General features: G+C 27.7%; 1 protein-coding gene across 1 annotated transcript; it reads left to right on the top strand.

Annotated features, from left to right (window-relative positions):
• The first annotated feature begins 16,929 nt into the window (after positions 1-16,929).
• Positions 16,930-19,050, top strand: LOC114126484 (zinc finger protein 658B-like). Its single transcript, XM_050207906.1, has one exon. It carries the CDS (start codon positions 17,098-17,100, stop codon positions 18,880-18,882), a length of 1,785 nt encoding a protein of 594 aa, XP_050063863.1. The 5' UTR covers positions 16,930-17,097; the 3' UTR covers positions 18,883-19,050.
• The last annotated feature ends 631 nt before the right edge of the window (positions 19,051-19,681 follow it).

Below are 19,681 nucleotides of genomic sequence, written 5' to 3'. Positions count from 1 at the left end.
TGCCGCGGCCTATTCGCCGTACGTTACCGCGTCGCCGCAACAAATTTCCACCCGGTCGACTATTCTAGTATATTATGTTATTTGTCATATATTCCTGTTACACTCTGTATATCATTTTAGAACCTACACATATATTTTCTTATACTTTATAACTAATAATATTATTTAACTAATAACATCTAATAATACGTATTAACCGATAATATGCATTATATATATATAGGTATATTAGAATTATACTAATAGTAATAAAAGCCACTCTGTCTCTACATCCGGGAAAAATTGAATCTTATAAATAATATCTTTAATTAAAATGTCAAGTAATATTTATTACTTTATTAGACGACGATATGCAATATATGTTGGTATTAAACAAATAAAAGGAGCTCCGTCTCTACATTCCGGGAAAAGTTGAAATAACAGGTGTATTTTTAGACCAAATATAAAACCAAATACACCATTCAATTAGTAATGTAATCACAAATGGCCAGAAGAAAAATTCAATACAATCAAACAACTCCAGCAAAAGTTATGAGACATTAAAGTCAATAACTAATTTGTCGACTACGTGTCGACAGCGGCGTCCGGGGCAATGCATATTTTGTCGACTACGTGTCGACCGCGGCATTGAACGTGTTAATAACTTGAAGACGATTCGTTGTTATATTATTCGTACAAATTTTTTATTTTTCATTTGTTTATTGGATATTTTTAAGTATTGACACCTAAAACATAATATCACTATGACGTTAATAAAGTTATCTTCTAAGTAGCGTGAACAATTTGTAAAATCTACTGCAATTAATAATAATATGCTTGCCTAATTAGTTTGTCTCACTCCAAAACGTTTTTCTATATAACCTCATTATTACGGAACAACAACATTGTTGGAATTAAAATGGTACCACTTTTAAAATACTTTGAATTAGTATTTAAGTATACTTAGTATTAATAAACATCTTTATTTTTATCAAAATATCATTAAAATTGCCTACGTTATACCTCTTAAATATTGGGAGTCATACGGGCGACCGTATAATATGGTACAAAAAGTATGTTTATCAAAATATATTATAAGTTGTCCACAAGTTTTCTCTGAAAAAAAAAGCCAACGTTGTGGGCCCATTTCCAAAAAGGATTTCAATTATACAATATCATGCGGTTTATAAGTCATAAAACATATGACACTTGTATTATTATTACACAAAAAAAGGGCCATCAGTTGGATAATATTAAATTATTATAATTAAATCCCACGAGAAAATTAACAATTCGATAAAAAATTTAAACTCATAATATTTATGATAATTATAAAACTACGGTAATCTTAGGTATAATATAAAATAGGTATTGGGTATCGAAATTAAAAATATGACTTAGATTGTAGACTATAATTACTGAAGTTCTAAATTATCAGATCTAAATTCGTTTTTGCCATTTATATTATATTTTACACAATCATATTATTAATTTATTATCAGTATTTAAATATATTTTGTGAGAATAACAACATATGTATACCTATTGGTTAAATATCAATTAGGTAACTATACATTTTATTAACAATTAATCGTTATTATTATTTTTAATTATCTCTTTATGTACTCCACTTCGCTCATTAAAACATTGTAAATACCGTACTTGTAATATTATAAGCTACCTATGTATTGGAATAAATATATGCTATCATTGAAAAATGTAAAACATAAAAAAATTACAACGATAAAGTTAAACTGTAAGTAAAACTGTTATTTTCAATCGACGATATATTGCAGTATAAAAATCAAATCATGTTCAAAAAAAGTAAATATTTTTGGAAATAACGTATATAGGTAGGTTATACCTATATGATATGCTCACAACACGTCTAGAATAATATTATAATATGAACTCGTAATATTATATTGTCTGTGTACAGAATCCCGTGATGAAGGATCGATATTAAATTATTTGTGACGGAAAATATGATATTTACAGTATCTACCTACGCGAAACGGTACGATTTTAAATAAGATTACGTTGCTCGCGCTCTCGTCCCTGTATTATATTATATACGTAGTGGATCGTCCGACACGAGAATATTATAATAACAAGCGCCGAGACCGTCCAAAATGTTTTTACGGTTGTTTACCGTCTATATAGGTAATGTAATTATTTAGACGGGAACGTTACATAATATATATCTATACACGTATAGATATTATACGTGCCTACCCTAAGCGCATTATATCCAACAGACAGCTAATATTGACTCCGATCTCCGTCTAAATATTTCGAGATCCGGTGACGAGAGTACCTGTACATAAATCGTTACGTTCGTGTATTCTCCAGAACCATGACCCGCCTAACCACGACAATGTTTGCGACGACGGTCTGTTTAGGTACCTACCGACTGTTGTAGTCATTTGACGTATTACTCGGGATGAAAACGGGCGTCTCGTTATCCGATAACGCTATTACGCACCCAAAATTAGGGTTTCGAAATTTCATGAAATTTATTGTTTTCTGGAAACATTTCATCTGCGTGAAAAATTAAAACAAATAAAAAATAAAGAAAGTACTTTAATATGTTTACATAGTATATTACAATAGATCAGCTATACTATTAGCCAGACAATGTCGTTTTAAAAGCAAAGATTAATTTTAGAAGAAAAAAACGAAGTATACATAGATAAACCGTTAAACGCGGTGTAGAAGCCATTTTGTTCATATACATAATATTATAATAAAAAACGATTTAAACTTAATTTCATTAAGTCATCATACCTAAGCCACGAAATACAACACCATAAGTCATGATACTGTCGTGTTTATAGTTTTACTATGATTACTGATTAGGGCTAGAAATTTGTTGCATTTGCATGTTTTTATTATTAGATTTATTTCTAATATAAATAAGTCGTAAATTAACTTTATGTTTTTTTTTTTTTTTTTTTTAATGCAATTTAAAAGTTGCAACTGTAGATTTTTGTGTATTTATAATTTTATAGAGCAGGTTTTCTGATTTTCAATTTTTTGGATACATAATATTGAGAAGTAATATAACTCTCAAAAACTTCATAAATTAATAATAAAACAATAATATATTTTGCACTCACTTCAATTTTACATATTTATACAGTATATTAATGTGATAAGTGATATAATAATGAAATAGAAAAACATGTTAATATTTTTAAAATTGAAAATATAAATTTTATAATTTTTAATGTAAATCCATTATAATAACAATTATTGCAAATAAAGGTTTATATTTTTTTTAAACGCCAAATTTTGTCAATTTAAATGCATAATAGAATTTTCATTTTTGAAGCGTTAAAGTTATTCTTAGAAATAAGAAGCAAAAGAATAATAATGTTATGTATATATTCATAGCAAGTTACTATTATTATTATTATTATTATTATTTTTTTTTTTTGACATGTCAATGGATTCTAGTCTTGTCGATTTTGATATAACTTCGGTTAGCATGTTCTCCTGCTGGAATAAACAGCGTGAGCTCGTCTAATGTAGGTTGACTCGATTTTGACAGTTTCCACGATAGTATACGGGTTCAATGAAATTGTGACAACATAATATGAAAATTAAAAATTAAAAGAAATCCCTAATTCTCTATTGTGACATAAACACAGTGATTTATTTTAAAACCTTTTTCATTAGTCTGAGATTTTCTTGATTTCCCAATTGCATTACGAGTCCCGATAATATAATATGTTCTGATTACTTAAGTCATTCCAAAAGACAGTGAAATATAACATCTATGCTTGTCTGTGAAATAAAAAATAATAAATATAATATAATTTAATAATAATTATAAATACGCATGTTATAATTGATATAAAATGTCGTGTTTTGTCGTGTTATAGTTTTATTCGTAAACAAAACAATTATTGTTTTTTAAATTTAAAAATGTATTTTACATCTCTCTTTTGTTACATTTTTTAAAATTAGTAACGGCTTCTATTAATATAAAATATTATTGTATAATATATTTTGAACAGTATTTTATTATGTTAATAAAAATCGATTATAATATAACTAATAATAAATTATTTCTTTTATGAATGTCTAACCAAAAATCAGCGTGATATAAAGAATCCTGAACGGAGTCATATAATATAACGGAAATAATATTTTGTTTTTGGCACTCAAACACATTGTTGGTTATATACATCGTAATTAAGCTGATTGAAAAAATAAAAATATATATAATTTGGAGTGGTAGGTACTTTGAATTATTAGCATTCATTTACATATTTTTATTTTATAATTAATTGATTATATTGTTAAGATATTCGAACTAGAAATATTTATTTAAAATCATCGTCCTATAGTTATTAGTAATAAGTCAATAGGTAATAACTTAAAACCTATGTTCTATGTTTAATGTTAATTATTATTATTGATGGATATGTTTTACATAAAAATAATAATTTTTTTATAAATTTGCGAATTCAATCGAACAATATAATAAATCGATGAATGATACGCGTTATCTGATAATAAAAGTACCTAGTTATAATAATTGTTGTCACATAATGTACCTATGTATGTTAATTAAAATTATATTTTTATGTTTCCGTTCAAACTATCTATATTGTTTTTTTTATAAGCTGTTAAGCTTATTTGGTTGCATATGACAACGAGGACTACTGATTCGATATTAGATACTATGTAGATATGTACAATAATTTTTAGATATATATTTTGCTTTGTAATATATGGCATTTTAAAATTTAATAATTAAAAAAAAAAACTGACTGAAAAAAAACCTTAAATCAAATTCAAATTCAAATAAAAAATAATCATATTACAATAACCGGTAAGTTATGATAAAAATATTTTCAGTATACAATACTTGATAATATAATGTATGATAATAAAGGATTATTATAAATAATCCAATACACTATATAACAGCTATTATTTGTTGTGGTCGACCGTCATATCAAACTCATTCGACTGAAAGGTCTATCAATAACAGAAACAGATATCGATCTTTTTTAATTCATTTAAATATTTAGATTGTTAATAGACAGTGGGTACTGTACTAACGAGCACCCTGCTGAGCACAGTATAGAATATTTGAATAATGTGCATGCCTTGTAAATGCGGGTAGGTCCTATTTTTGAGTATTAATCAATAATTTTACTATTTGTAGTAATTTGTCTAAAATGTTTTAATAAAATATGAAATAGACCTAACCTTGGCAAGGAATTTATGAAACAAGCGATAAAAATATTTATTTTCCTGAAATGTTTTAACATTTTTAGTAATATTTTTATTATATTATTCGAAGTCATTAAAATATAACATAATTATATTTTTGAGAAAATTATTATTTTTTTTTTTTGTACTTGTTTTCAAATCGTTTAATTTTTAGGATTTCACTTTTATGAATAACAATATATTTTTTTTTATATTTGTACCATAATAATTATTGTTAGTATTATATATTTTTTAGTATTATTTTCTATTACGTGTAATATGTATTTTCATATCTTATAAAGTTATAAGTTTATAACTGTTATAATATTATTTAAAGTTCTGATGAGCGGAGCAGTAGACCAAAATGTTGCTTGGTACCTACAAGGATTAACCACCCAAACACTATTCCACTAATTTAAACCTTAAATAATTTTTAGTATAATTAACTACGTGTCTACGTGTTCGAAATTCAATTATTATGTTTTTTAAATTCTCAGAAAAATGTTTTGCTTTGGAAATAAAAAAATAAAAAAAATGTTTCGAAGAAAAATCATACTCTTTAAAAATTACTTATATTTATAAACATAATTTAGTTCCGTTGTAAAGTTTTATTTATAATACAACCAATTTAGTTTTTTTAGGTTTTTTTTTTTTTTGTAATTGGTTTTCGTGTTTTTAATTTTAATCATTACTCTGTTAACCAGTAACCTTTTGACTGTAACATTTTTTTCGTGTCGGTAATTATTTCAACATTTCATTTGATATAAATAATTAAATTAACTTTCAATTTTGGACCTTTTTATCAAATCTTAGGATTTTTTAAATAGAGTCTTTGCTGTTATCATTTATAAAAGTATTATTTCTTTATAACTTCAAAATTCGTATTTTTTCAACAAAAATATACGTTACAAATAAAAAATACACACTATAAAATTATAAATATGCATAAAATATGCAAAACAAGGTAAAAACGTTGAATTATGCAAAATATACAAAATACAATTAGTGTTATTTTAATAAAAATGATCTAAATCAGGGACAATTCTCATCAGATTTCAAATAACTTATTCCAATAAGCTATTTACAATATGCATTTGCATATAAATCCGTTTCCTACTAATATTGTTTATGTATTTTTTTCCGTGACTGGGGTGAATTGTAGTCTGTCCTTCTTAATCAATGACGAAACTCGTTTTCTTTCAACTCGCAGACCATTTATTTATATTATTATGTTTTATTCAATGATAAAAACACTATATATATAAAAAAAAAAGAAAGAAATGTTCAATATTTTTAAGTTATTTTAATATCTTATATCATTTTCCGCCATTCTTGTCGATATTATACAGTGCATCTTTTTAAAAATAATACTTTTGTCGAGTAGACACTCCGACCTAACAAGTATATTGTACGTGTATTATTTCACTGTATATATTTATATGTCTTCCTTAAATTGTATTATCTTCGGGGTATATTTACTCAGTGTCATATTTTGTTTATTTAATGTGCACAATTTATTTCATAATATTATGAAGGTATAATATATTCTGGGCAAAAATCGTTGTAGTGAAATTTATGTATTGAATAATATATTTATAGAATGTATCCAAGCCGAGTTCTCGTCATTTTTCTAGAATATTCACACTAAATGTCTGAACAAGTACGTGTTGTGTTAAACAAATTGGAAAAATAAAATGTAAATGTACTTACATCTATTTTCAGTTTATTCGTTTATATACGATTACCATGAAATAATTCAAATAAAATATATCCTTTTACTTTTTATAATACATTTTTAATATCACCTACACGTGACTATAATTTACAACTTTAAAAATAAGAACACGCTTGAGCACTCAATAATATAATATTATTTTATTGACGTTCTTTAATCAATTTAAAAACCGTATCTTTAACATGATTATTAGGTGTCAGGGTAGTATATTATGCTATTTTCAATTTTGACTTTTATTCATTATAACAGAAAATGCTTAATTTTACAAACCATTAATTGGGTGTATAAAGTGTAAAAAAAAATTGGGTCAAGTAGTCTCAATAACAACTTACACACATCGATCATTATCAATTAAGCTCCGATCACATAACCTATTTATAATACAATGATTCATCTTCACTTTCATTTTTTTATTTTTATTTAATATCAATCTTTAACACATTAATAGTTCGAGTCACACTTTTAATTTCATATCGCTTATTTATTTATTTGTTTGCTATGTACAGGCTAAGCATTTAAAATACACGATTAAGATGTTATTACGGTACCTATTCAATTAAAATTTACAGTAGATATAAATACTACACGACTTTCTATTTACTTAGTTAAATTCAAAAAAATACATTTAAAATTAAAATTAGGGTCTGTTCTGGTGCTAAATATCATCTGTTTTAACACTTAGGGTTTTATAAGTCATATAAGTACCTGTTGGTGAATGGATGCAAGTGAAACATTAAAATGAGCAAGGACAGAGTCAAATATTGAAGTACTCTGAGGTACCTACATATTAGTGATATTAGAGCAAATCCAATGTTAACTAGATGTAATAATCTTAAGTACCTAATCAATAAAATATATAGAAAAACTGTTTTCACGTGATAATATCGCTAAAAAATATAACTTAAGCTTTAAGCTGCAGTCATGTTAAAAAAATACAATTTATATGCGGAAGAAGAAAATGTTTGCAGTTGTAACTTTTTTATTGTTTAAATTATTACTTATAATACTAAAAAAAAAAATATTATTGATTTAAAATCTGCTATTTTTTAAATTTTAAGGCTTTATTTTATATCGAGACATCAAAAATAAATAATTAAAAGACTATTGCACACCTGATATTTTTTATTTATTCTATATTATATAGATATTATAGGTATATATATATACCAATATACACATTGTTTTCTAGTAAATTAAATGATTGTAATTTGAATGGTTCTTTTTCACGTGAAACAGTATTTTTTGTAATAATTTTTAAATGTGAGACATTCATATCTCATTTTAAGAAATGTCTGTAATGCATTGGTAATCAAAAGTTAATTGGATATATTTAATTTTTTTTAAGAAACTAATTAAAGCATAATCAACACCAGTCCCAACACAAAAATAATTAAAAACTTAAACCCAAATTAGTTAATTTTTGAATTAACTTAATAACTTAGTTAGGCATCTGTTGTTATTTTCAAGTCTTTTTTCTATTTTAATTAAAAAATAATATTTTTAACTCGTGTTTATACATATTTTAACCTTGGTTACAATTAAAACTATAATTTAGTATTACTGTTTCACCGTGGTTATAAAATAAAATAAATTTAATTTAACTTTAAAATTAAAAACAATTAAATTTAAATTCATAAACAATTATTAACTATATTATTTTAATGGAGTAAATTTAGAAGTCTATCAATATTTTCATAACGTTATTTAAATACCTTGATTATAAAATATCTTAAGCAAGTGACACAGCTATATTGACATCCAACCCAGACCCAGTTCAATTTTCAACTGATCTACAGAGTCACATCAAAAACACCTGATCAACTGGGTGGATAGTTCTGAGAAACCATGAAGTATATTTCCGGTGTTGGTACCAATGGTACCAATATAATTATAAAAAGAAAGTTTTCCTTCACTTCAACTTCAAGAAGTCGAGATATCTACCTTATCTCAATTCAAATATCCATGAATTATACTGTACAATTGACTTAATTCATATTCAGGCTCGGAGTCCTCACTTTATGTTCAAATGAATGCAAAAATACTTTATATGTAATACCTTTCGTCTGATTTTTCCTATTATATTTGGATCCATACTAAAAATTCAAGTGTAATCCACAGTATTAATTTCTAAATCGAAGTTCATTTGGGATTACTGCACTATTTAATCCTTCAAGTTTATCACTCTTTGCCTTATTGTAGCCTTGGCCTCTGGTATGTAACTAATAAACATTTTCACAAAGACTTAGGAGTTTATACTGTCTACCAACAAGCCTGGTTTTACTACAATCGTTTTTGATCGAAACGTCAACACCGTCTGAATCGTCTTATCTTTCATTTATCATTCTGCACTATTTCTGACAACCTTATATTTAGCCTGAAAAGCCATATTGACGTAAAATCAAACGTATGATTTAATAAATAAATTCTATCCTAAAATCGTATCCTTAAATTGTTATACATGTCAATGGCACGTCCTGTATTTATTTAAATTTTTGTTTTATTATTAGTTTGTACTTTACACTATTAATTACTGCGTAAAAATATACAGATTGTATTAGTATTTTTTTCAATAATAATGGATAAAAAAAAATAATAATTTAATCAGTAAAATTGTTGTTTTACATCGACGTACAATCATTTTGACCAAAACTTTTTTTGCCACTGTACAAGTTAATTAAATTTACGTATCCAATGTATCAAACGGATTTTAAATTCAGCGTATTCACAGGCTCCACAGAAATCTAATCGATAATCGCGAATAAAACCGCCAAAACAACAATAAGCGAATTAATGAACTTATTTATCGGCGACGTTACGTATGGTGCAAGCTATATTATATCGACAAGTAATCGCACGACTCTTTTTCAATTTTAAATGCTAAAAATCTGAATAACACGAATCACATAATATGATTACGGCCAATCATAATGAATATGACATTAAAATAAGAATTATCACTGCTATATTGAAGCTGCAAACAGTCGCTGCATGTACAAAATATATAATATAATAATATTATTGCACGTACCTATCGTTCATAACATTATGATATTGCGATAAAACGCGTAGGTATACATATTGTCGTCGTTTGTTAGCACTATATTGCCTCAGTTATTTTTCATTTTACAAGTTTAACGCTTATAATGTATACGCACACAAATATTTTTTATTCCAGATTCCGCCGCAACAGCCGTTTCCTGTTAATAAAACCGTAACACACATACACACGAGGCGTGCGCATTGTGCAGAGGACTTAACGTCGGTCGATAAAATTTAACGATCGCGTGTAAATCGTTTATTCGTGTATTTTATTTACATTAACACTGTCGTTAAAACTCGCCGATGAAAAGTCTTGGAGAACCTCTATTCTCGGTACATAGTATACGTAGTGCCACATTATTATATATTATGTACAAATGTATATTATACCACTATAGGTATAATATTATGTTCATCGCATTGTAGATCACCCGCGAGGACGAACATAAAAGATTGATTTTTAAGAAGACGATAATTATTATAATATTATATATGTCCAAACATTTGCCTGTATTAGGGTTGCCAGATTTTAAAATCACCAAACGGGGACATCGTATTATTAAATAACCTTTTTTTTCCAGTTTTGGTGTTATAATTTATAGGAAAATAATAAATGTCCATTATTTTATTTAAAATTAATAAACCAACTTTTTACATAAACTACATTTATTTCATTTACATTTATTAGTTATATAAGCTAATTATGATATCTTTCTGTTGAATGGATTTTTTTCAGTACAGCTACCTATATTATTCTTAATTTTTTCATAAAACCCATTACTAGACCAAAATTAATTTTACATACCATTACATAAAGTTATTTTCGCTCGGCTTCCATTAACCGGGACAAAATTAATGACCAGCCGGGACATCGGGACACGCTGTTAAAACCGGGACGAATGACAAGCCCAGCCAATATTATAATATAGTCGACAAGGTAATGAAATGGTGTTTTGATGTTGTGACACCCTCTTCGAAATTATAGCGGACATACTGTTAAATGTTCAAATAAAATAATAAGTACTCTGAATGGGTACTAATTATTACGTGTTCAATTACCTATCTCCAGTACGTGTACCTATATGATATATGTAAATTCATTATAATTGCTCTTTTTATTGCAAATTTAATAATTTTGTTAACATATAGAAATATACACTTGTTATAATTTATTGTAAAACAGATTTTTCGAATGAATACTGCAACGTGTTGTAATCCGCAATACTTATATTCTCAGCTCAACTTTATAATAATTAAAGTAGTTAGACGCTAAACACACAATTCTCGGCACCGATCCTCAAACGCGTTTGCTCTGAAACTACTTGTCTTGATCTTTTAATTGCCGATTATAAGCATTTACATCACTACAGTTATGAGACACACCCATACCAGACGCGCCACACTATACGCGTAAACCGATTCGTCACAGTGTACTGACGTATTGTTATTCATGATGCTATAAAACCAGCGGATGTTTTTAGTAAAGATATAATGAAATCAAATATAAAAAAAAAACAAAATGTATAAACAGATAACTATAGTTAATATTTTAGATTTTGATCTGAGCTACGAATGTATATTGATTTTACGATAATGTGTATTTATTTTTTATTTTTATTTTCATTTTTTTTTATTTTTGTTTTATTTTCACAATCGCCTATTGTGACAGTGTTTTGATTTTCTACTTTGGGTGTGGTTTCTGGATAGAAAATTGTATTTAGTATTGTTACTTTGTGGAGTCAAAAGTAAGGCAAGACAAAGAAAAAGGTAGGCACAAGTGAATATTTCTCTGCTGTACAGTAGGTGTCGAGTTTGGTCACTGTTATGGCTGTGTTAAATTTAAATTCAATGATATATTTATATACGAAAAAAGATTTTGAGCGAAGACGGCCTATTAGAGTATCGACCTAAATTACTGAGTATATTTCACAATTATATTATGTTTTTTCATGTAGCTATTAAATCAATTAATTTTACTTTTACAACTGCGGTAGGTCGATATCGTTTTTTTTCCAAAACTATTATATGAAATTGTATTATTAAAGTATTCAGTACCTAACTGTAATAAGTCGTATTTACACTATATTTTATCAATTTATATAAATTGATACGACGTAAATACGTAATAACACATTTCTGTTAACACCTTAAATCAGTAAAAATACGTTCATAGTATGAATAAATAATATTTTTAAATAAATTATGACTGTCATTGTGTATGGCGTATAGTAAAATTAACTACAGTCTACAACATAGTATAATATGTAAAAATGATTAAGTCCCCACGAATGTTTTTGAAACACAACGAAACAATACCTAACATCGTTATTTATCGTTAAAATACTTAATTGTGTTCAAATATCCTCATAATTTCAATCCTCAATTTCTTCAATTTTTCTTTTTTTTTGTAGTATCGATAAAAAAAATTTAACTTGAAAATATAATATAAAGTCCCTTATTCGTTTTTCTTATTATATAATTAAAAAAAAATCAAAAATCGTTTTTCACGTTTTTTTTTTTTTAAACATTTAGGGATAATTTATACGAAATATGTCAAAACCACGAAAATGTGCAAGTATTTCTGTAGTTGAAAAATCATAAAATGTTTTAGTTTATATCTAAGATTATTTTTATTTAAACTCAAAAAAAAATTCCACAAACATGTAATAAATTATATAGGTAAATGTGTCTTCACAGATCGGAATCAATCTATCACATACTCGAGCTGTTAATTGATGTTTTTTATTTTACAATTGATTTTAAGGTATAAGTTAGTTTATAAAATATAATAATAATATCATGAATAGTGCCGCCGAGTAATGATCTTATTTTGAATAGATTATACACATTTATGTATATTATATACGTATAGCTTTTAACCATTATAGCCTTTTGTATATTCGTGTCATAATGACGTTGAATTTATTATTTACGTGTTTTTGTAGTGTTTTATAATGTCCCCAAAAAAGCATAAAATAATGAAAATAGAAATTTCAACACCTTATAAAAGAATGACTAGGTATTTATTTATTATTAACAAAATAAATACCAACTAAAATGTATATTTTGAATGACCTTGTTTTTTATTTTTTGCTTTTTATGCTTTCTGGTCCGCTTTAGTTTAATTTTCAAAAAAATTGTTCCTCTAGAAACTTTGAGTTGCCTATCCTCAGTATATAATATCAAATTTTTAAAATAAATTAGAAAATTAAAAATTTAATTATGATATTTAGTGTTTAAATACATTTCTCCCATACAAAATGTCAATAGTTCTATTTATGAATGTGATAACGCCTTTATCCATCTTTAGCGATTATCTGATTTTGTATTTGGCCAAACATTACCTACTTAAACAAATAATACCATTTGATCAGTTAAAGTTATTTCACAATCGTGGTTATATCTGTAAACTGCTTGTTTATTTTATGTGCCTAAGTTCGGTATTTTGTATTTGTATCATAATTTAAAATGTAGAAGTATTAAAAACGACGAAGGTTATACTGTTATTTTTCACTAAAGTGCAAGTCTATCTAAAAAAAAAAAATATAGTTACATTAAGGACATAATTTTGCCTTAAAAAGAATCTTTAGTTATATTTTTTTTATACAGGTTTTTATGGAATTTAAAGCCAACTAGGAAATATTAATAATATTAGTTGTGAAGGGTAATATTGTAATGCATAATTATGTTTTTTAAAGAGTACTACTGGTTATTAGGATTAAAAAAATACATGCCATAGTATAAAATAATGACTTTTATATTTCACTAAACAATTTCACCGAAAATTAGTAGGTAAAATTTCCGACGAAGAGAAAAATCACCATCACCCAGTGCACAAGTGCACTGCAGTAATCCTACCCTGACCTTGTTATGACTGGAAATTAGAACTATTATGTGGTACTTAAAACGTAAGGAACTTATACAAAGGAGTGATGGTAAATTTAGTAAAAGAATATATATACTATACAAAGTACGTGGCGCTTCAGGAGGTTGGATGACAAGACTCCTACACAACAAAATTATCCCAAAAGACTGTTCTTAATGGAAAATGCGAACATACCCATGGACTAGGAACAGGATTTGCGGTACACAATCAATCATTCATAAAATAAAAGATATTAGAGATTTTAAACCCTATATGGTACTATGATATTGTACTAATTAATGTGCATGCTCCTAATGGAGACAAAGACGAAATGGAAAAATTACTCTCCTACGCAACACTAGAAGATGTGTTCAATCCTTCAGAGGGCAAAGACAAACTGCTTCTGGGAGAATTTAACGCAAAGATAGGAAGAAAACAATGCTATAGAAATACCGTAGGAATTTATAACTTGCATGCAACTTCAAATGACAATAGTTCAAAACTTATTGAAATTTAAGGTGGGAAAGTGGCTGGTGATCAAGAGTACCATGTTTCCAAGGAAGGACATTGATTAATATACTTGGATATCCTCAGATGGAAAATGTAAGGACCAAATAGACCATATACTAATTAAAAATAGATTCAAGAATGGTGTTCAGAATATAAAGACTTAACGATTAGCTGATTTAAATTCAGAACACCTACTTGTTGGGATATGGATAAGAGTAATATTTAAAAACCTTATAAAGACGCGTGGTTAGTACAGGACGGTTTGATATCGATAAAATAGAAGACCAATCTACAAACAGTAAATCTAGTAACAAAATAAAGGAAATTTTACAAGGGTAGGGGAGTACTAGCCGACGCAAATGTGGATAGGAACTGGGAGAAAATAAAAAGAGCCATTAATAGCGTAGCGACAACGGTACTAGGAAAGAAAACCTCAAAAACCAAACCTTGATTCAACAGAATCTCTAAAGAAGTTATTGAGAGGATAAAAGTGGTAACAAGCAATTGGCTAAATGACACAAATAATCAAACTTTATTCAACAGGTACAAAACTCGTCAAAGAGAAGCGAGCAATATAATTAAATGTGAGAAAAGGAAATACCTCTAGGACATGATAGAAAAAGTACTATAAAATGTATAAAACTAGAGATATGTACAAACAGATAAATTACCTTACAGGAAGGAATAAAAAGAAAGAGAGGTTCTTTAAAAATGATGACAGGTCATTAGTAACTTTAAACGAGGAGATAGCTAAAAAGTGGAGTGATTAATTTGACGAACTATTAGATTGTGACGAACCGAAAGAAGTCTTCAGTTTTGACCTAGAAACTTGGAATAAACAAGTTTATCCAGAACTAACATTGGAAGATATAAAACTTTAGGTAAAATGGCTTAAGAACCACCAGGCACCGGGTGATGATGATATGCAAGCTGAACTACTAAAGAATGGAGTAAATGAATTATTAGTTTATCTAGCTATGGACTACGGTGTTGGATGTAGAGTCTGTTAAAATTAAATTTAGGGTAGGTAAGTATGATAATACTACACTCAGTGGCATAGTCAACTAGGCCATGTGTTTACGTGTAGTTTTTACTATTTTGTGGATATAAGTTGAAATAAATAAAATACTTAAATTGAGAATTTTATCTCGTAAAACGGTGCATGATTTTATTAAAATTTACAAAGAAAAAATAAACGAAATATACTAAAAGAACTATCGAGCAGTTGCGAATGAATGTGAAATGTTTGAAGCCGAAATGTACATCTGTTTAATCTATTCCAGGATTATTGTTGTGTGTATACAAATGTATTATGATATTTTATCTTTTATTATTGTGCAAAACTAAGAATTATTAAATGTGTAATTTGTGTTTGCTAGGATAAAATGTGGTATTTATGTTCACACGGTGAATAAAACCAATTTATGTGGCTTTCCCTCTTAAAAATTTTAAGAAAACGCACAAACACTACCTACAGCTACACAATTAATACAGTATAATAAATTATTAAAATTATCCAAAAATTATTACAGAACTCAACAAACAAGTCAATTTTAAATAAAAAAAAAATCGTTAAATTTTTATTATTCAACTGAAAAATTAATTAAATATATTGAATCAAAATCAAAATAAATATTGAAAACTGTACTGTTAAATAAAAGGTTCTTTCCGCTTAGTGTAATTTTTGACTCAAAAAATTAAAACGATAATCATCTTCTCCAAAATGGATCATAGTGTTTCCGCCATTTTATACGCTAAGTCAGCTCGTTTAAATTATTGAAATTTATCCACAACACAGGAATCCTACTTTCCGTAGAAGTCTTTTGTTACCACACTATTAAACACATCCTACATATTTTAATGTAGACCATTTATTTTATCCAATAATTTCCAGATAACCCTTCCATTTTCTTATTATGATATAAAAATCATTTAAATTAACACACAGTAATTGTGGTAAAAAATTTGCCTCCAAAATAAAAACTTAGCACATGAGAAATTTATTCGTATTGAAGAGGATATGGATCTAGGATCGTAAGTTTTGAGATAATTTACATAACTTTAACCCAAGTGAATAATTGTCTAGTGAAAGATACCGATCATCCAGTAAAAACAACTCAATTCGAAAGAAACTCATCTGAAAGTGATATTCCGGTAAAATAGATGGATTATTTCTAAGTTGACCTTTAAGACAATGGATAGATAAAATATATGACTGAAAAAGTTTTAGACAAATTTGAAGAACTCACCGAGGTGAATTATTTTCGAAAAAATGTCACAGATAATGTTTTAGGTGATGCGGAACAAAATAAAAGGACAACAGTTGTTAATTTGTTTAAAATGTTTGCTTGAGGAGTTTATCCTTCTTATTTGCAGACAATAATAACTTAAAAATAATAGTAATAAAAAATTATTTAATTCATATTATTTAATATTATAGGTACCTCGGCTACGATTAAAGTATGTCTTATTATAATTTTACTGGTTATCTTATAACTTTAGATAATTAAAAACTATACTGGCTAAAAAAAATATAAATGTAAATAAGTTATTTTCAACCATAACAGAATACTAGTAGTTTTAGACGTAGTTATCGAAAAAAAATATTGATTAAAATTTAAAATATTTAAACTAAACGTCGTCATATTTAATTGGCGTACTTATTTTACAACAAGACCCAAAATATATAAGAGTGTTAGCAATATATTAAATAATATAACTTAATGTGAAAAAAAATATTATGGAACATCAAAAGATATACACAGAAATAGATAGTAATAAATCATTTTCTCAAAAAGGTAATCTAAAAGAACACCTTCGAACCCATACGGAAGAAAACCCATACCAATGTAACATTTGTGAAAAATCGTTTATTCACCACCGTAATGTGATACGTCATCAGCGAACTCACTCAGGAGAAAAGCCATACCAGTGTGATGTGTGTGATAAATCATTTACTCGAAATTTTACTCTAAAAGAACACCGTCGAATCCACACAGGAGAAAATCCATACCAGTGTGATGTGTGTGATAAATCATTTTCTCAAAAAAGTAATCTAAAAGAACACCTTCGAACTCATACGGGAGAAAAGCCATACCAGTGTGATGTGTGTGATAAATCATTTTCTCAAAAAGGCAATCTAAAAGCACACCTTCGAACCCATACGGAAGAAAACCCATACCAATGTAACATTTGTGGAAAATTGTTTATTCACCACCGTAATGTGATACGTCATCAGCGAACTCACTCAGGAGAAAAGCCATACCAGTGTGATGTGTGTGATAAATCATTTACTCGAAATTTTACTCTAAAAGAACACCGTCGAATCCACACAGGAGAAAATCCATACCAGTGTGATGTGTGTGATAAATCATTTTCTCAAAAAAGTAATCTAAAAGAACACCTTCGAACTCATACGGGAGAAAAGCCATACCAGTGTGATGTGTGTGATAAATCATTTTCTCAAAAAGGCAATCTAAAAGCACACCTTCGAACCCATACGGAAGAAAACCCATACCAATGTAACATTTGTGGAAAATTGTTTATTCACCACCGTAATGTGATACGTCATCAGCGAACTCACTCAGGAGAAAAGCCATACCAGTGTGATGTGTGTGATAAATCATTTACTCGAAATTTTACTCTAAAAGAACACCGTCGAATCCACACAGGAGAAAATCCATACCAGTGTGATGTGTGTGATAAATCATTTTCTCAAAAAAGTAATCTAAAAGAACACCTTCGAACTCATACGGGAGAAAAGCCATACCAGTGTGATGTGTGTGATAAATCATTTTCTCAAAAAAGTAATCTAAAAGAACACCTTCGAACTCATACGGGAGAAAAGCCATATCAATGTGATGTGTGTGATAAATCATTTTCTCAAAAAAGTAATCTAAAAGAACACCTTCGAATTCATACGGGAGAAAAACCATACCAGTGTAACGTTTGTAGCAAATCGTTTACTCATAACAGTGGTCTGATATTTCATCAGCTAACGCATACGGGAGAGAAACCATATCAATGTGATGTGTGTGATAAATCATTTGCTCGACATTTTACTCTAAAAGAACACCTTCGAATTCATACGGGAGAAAAGCCATATCAATGTGATGTGTGTGATAAATCATTTTCTCAAAAAAGTAATCTAAAAGAACACCTTCGAACTCATACGGGAGAAAAGCCATATCAATGTGATGTGTGTGATAAATCATTTTCTCAAAAAAGTAATCTAAAAGAACACCTTCGAATTCATACGGGAGAAAAACCATACCAGTGTAACGTTTGTAGCAAATCGTTTACTCATAACAGTGGTCTGATATTTCATCAGCTAACGCATACAGGAGAGAAACCATATCAGTGTGATGTATGTGAAAAATCGTTTACTGTTAATAGTTATCTAAAAAAACATCATCGAACGCACACGGGAGAGAAGCCATACCAGTGTGATGTGGGTGATAAATCGTTTGCTAATTATAGTAATAAAATAGTACACCGTAAAACTCACACGGGAGCAGTGGTGTAATTAAGAAATTGTCCTGGGACAATTTGCCCTTCCTATCGGTCTTGTCTAAATTTCTTTTTCGGACGGTGGCTGAGACCCCTCCCCCCCCATTACCATTAACTATTTGCACTATGGTATACACAATACAATTTAAGAATTATAATAAATATTATACACATATTATCACCACTCTTCTTGTTTTGTTATTTGAATTTGTAGTATATAAGTAGATATATTAAAATAATAAATATAAATTAGAATATTAATATCTTATACCATTTAATTATTAGATCGATTACCTATTAAAATTAATAATATATGTATCGATTTATTATTTTAAAAAAACAATTATAATTTTCTTGACTTTTTAGCCGGATGATCAATTATTGCTTCTATAGATACATAAACATATATATAATTTACATTTTTATAATAAAATTAAAAAATAAATAAATTATAAGTACTTGCATAATTTCTATGACCTGGAAAAGCTATTCCCTAGTGATCACACAAACTTATACAATTTAAAATTAGTATAAGACGATTTCTATTTGATTTTATTCGCTCTGCTCTTATAAAATAATTAAAATTATGCATATTAAATAACTACCAATATCACATGCCATAAGATACCTTTTTGAATCTAGGCGATCAATTATTGATAATTTTTTTTTGGTGTCAACACTCAAAAAATAATCTGAATTTAAAATAGAAGATGGTATGCTCTCTAAACTTTAGATGAAATGTGGGGCCGCCATATGAGTCGTTTGTCAAGAATCACACTAAGATATTTAACCTCGGTTGCCATGGTATATTAATT

The sequence above is a fragment of the Aphis gossypii genome, chromosome X, assembly GCF_020184175.1.
Source record: "Aphis gossypii isolate Hap1 chromosome X, ASM2018417v2, whole genome shotgun sequence".
Lineage (NCBI taxonomy): Eukaryota > Metazoa > Arthropoda > Insecta > Hemiptera > Aphididae > Aphis > Aphis gossypii.
The sequence above is the reverse complement of the archived record's forward strand: the minus strand, read 5'-3'. Positions and strand labels throughout refer to the sequence as shown.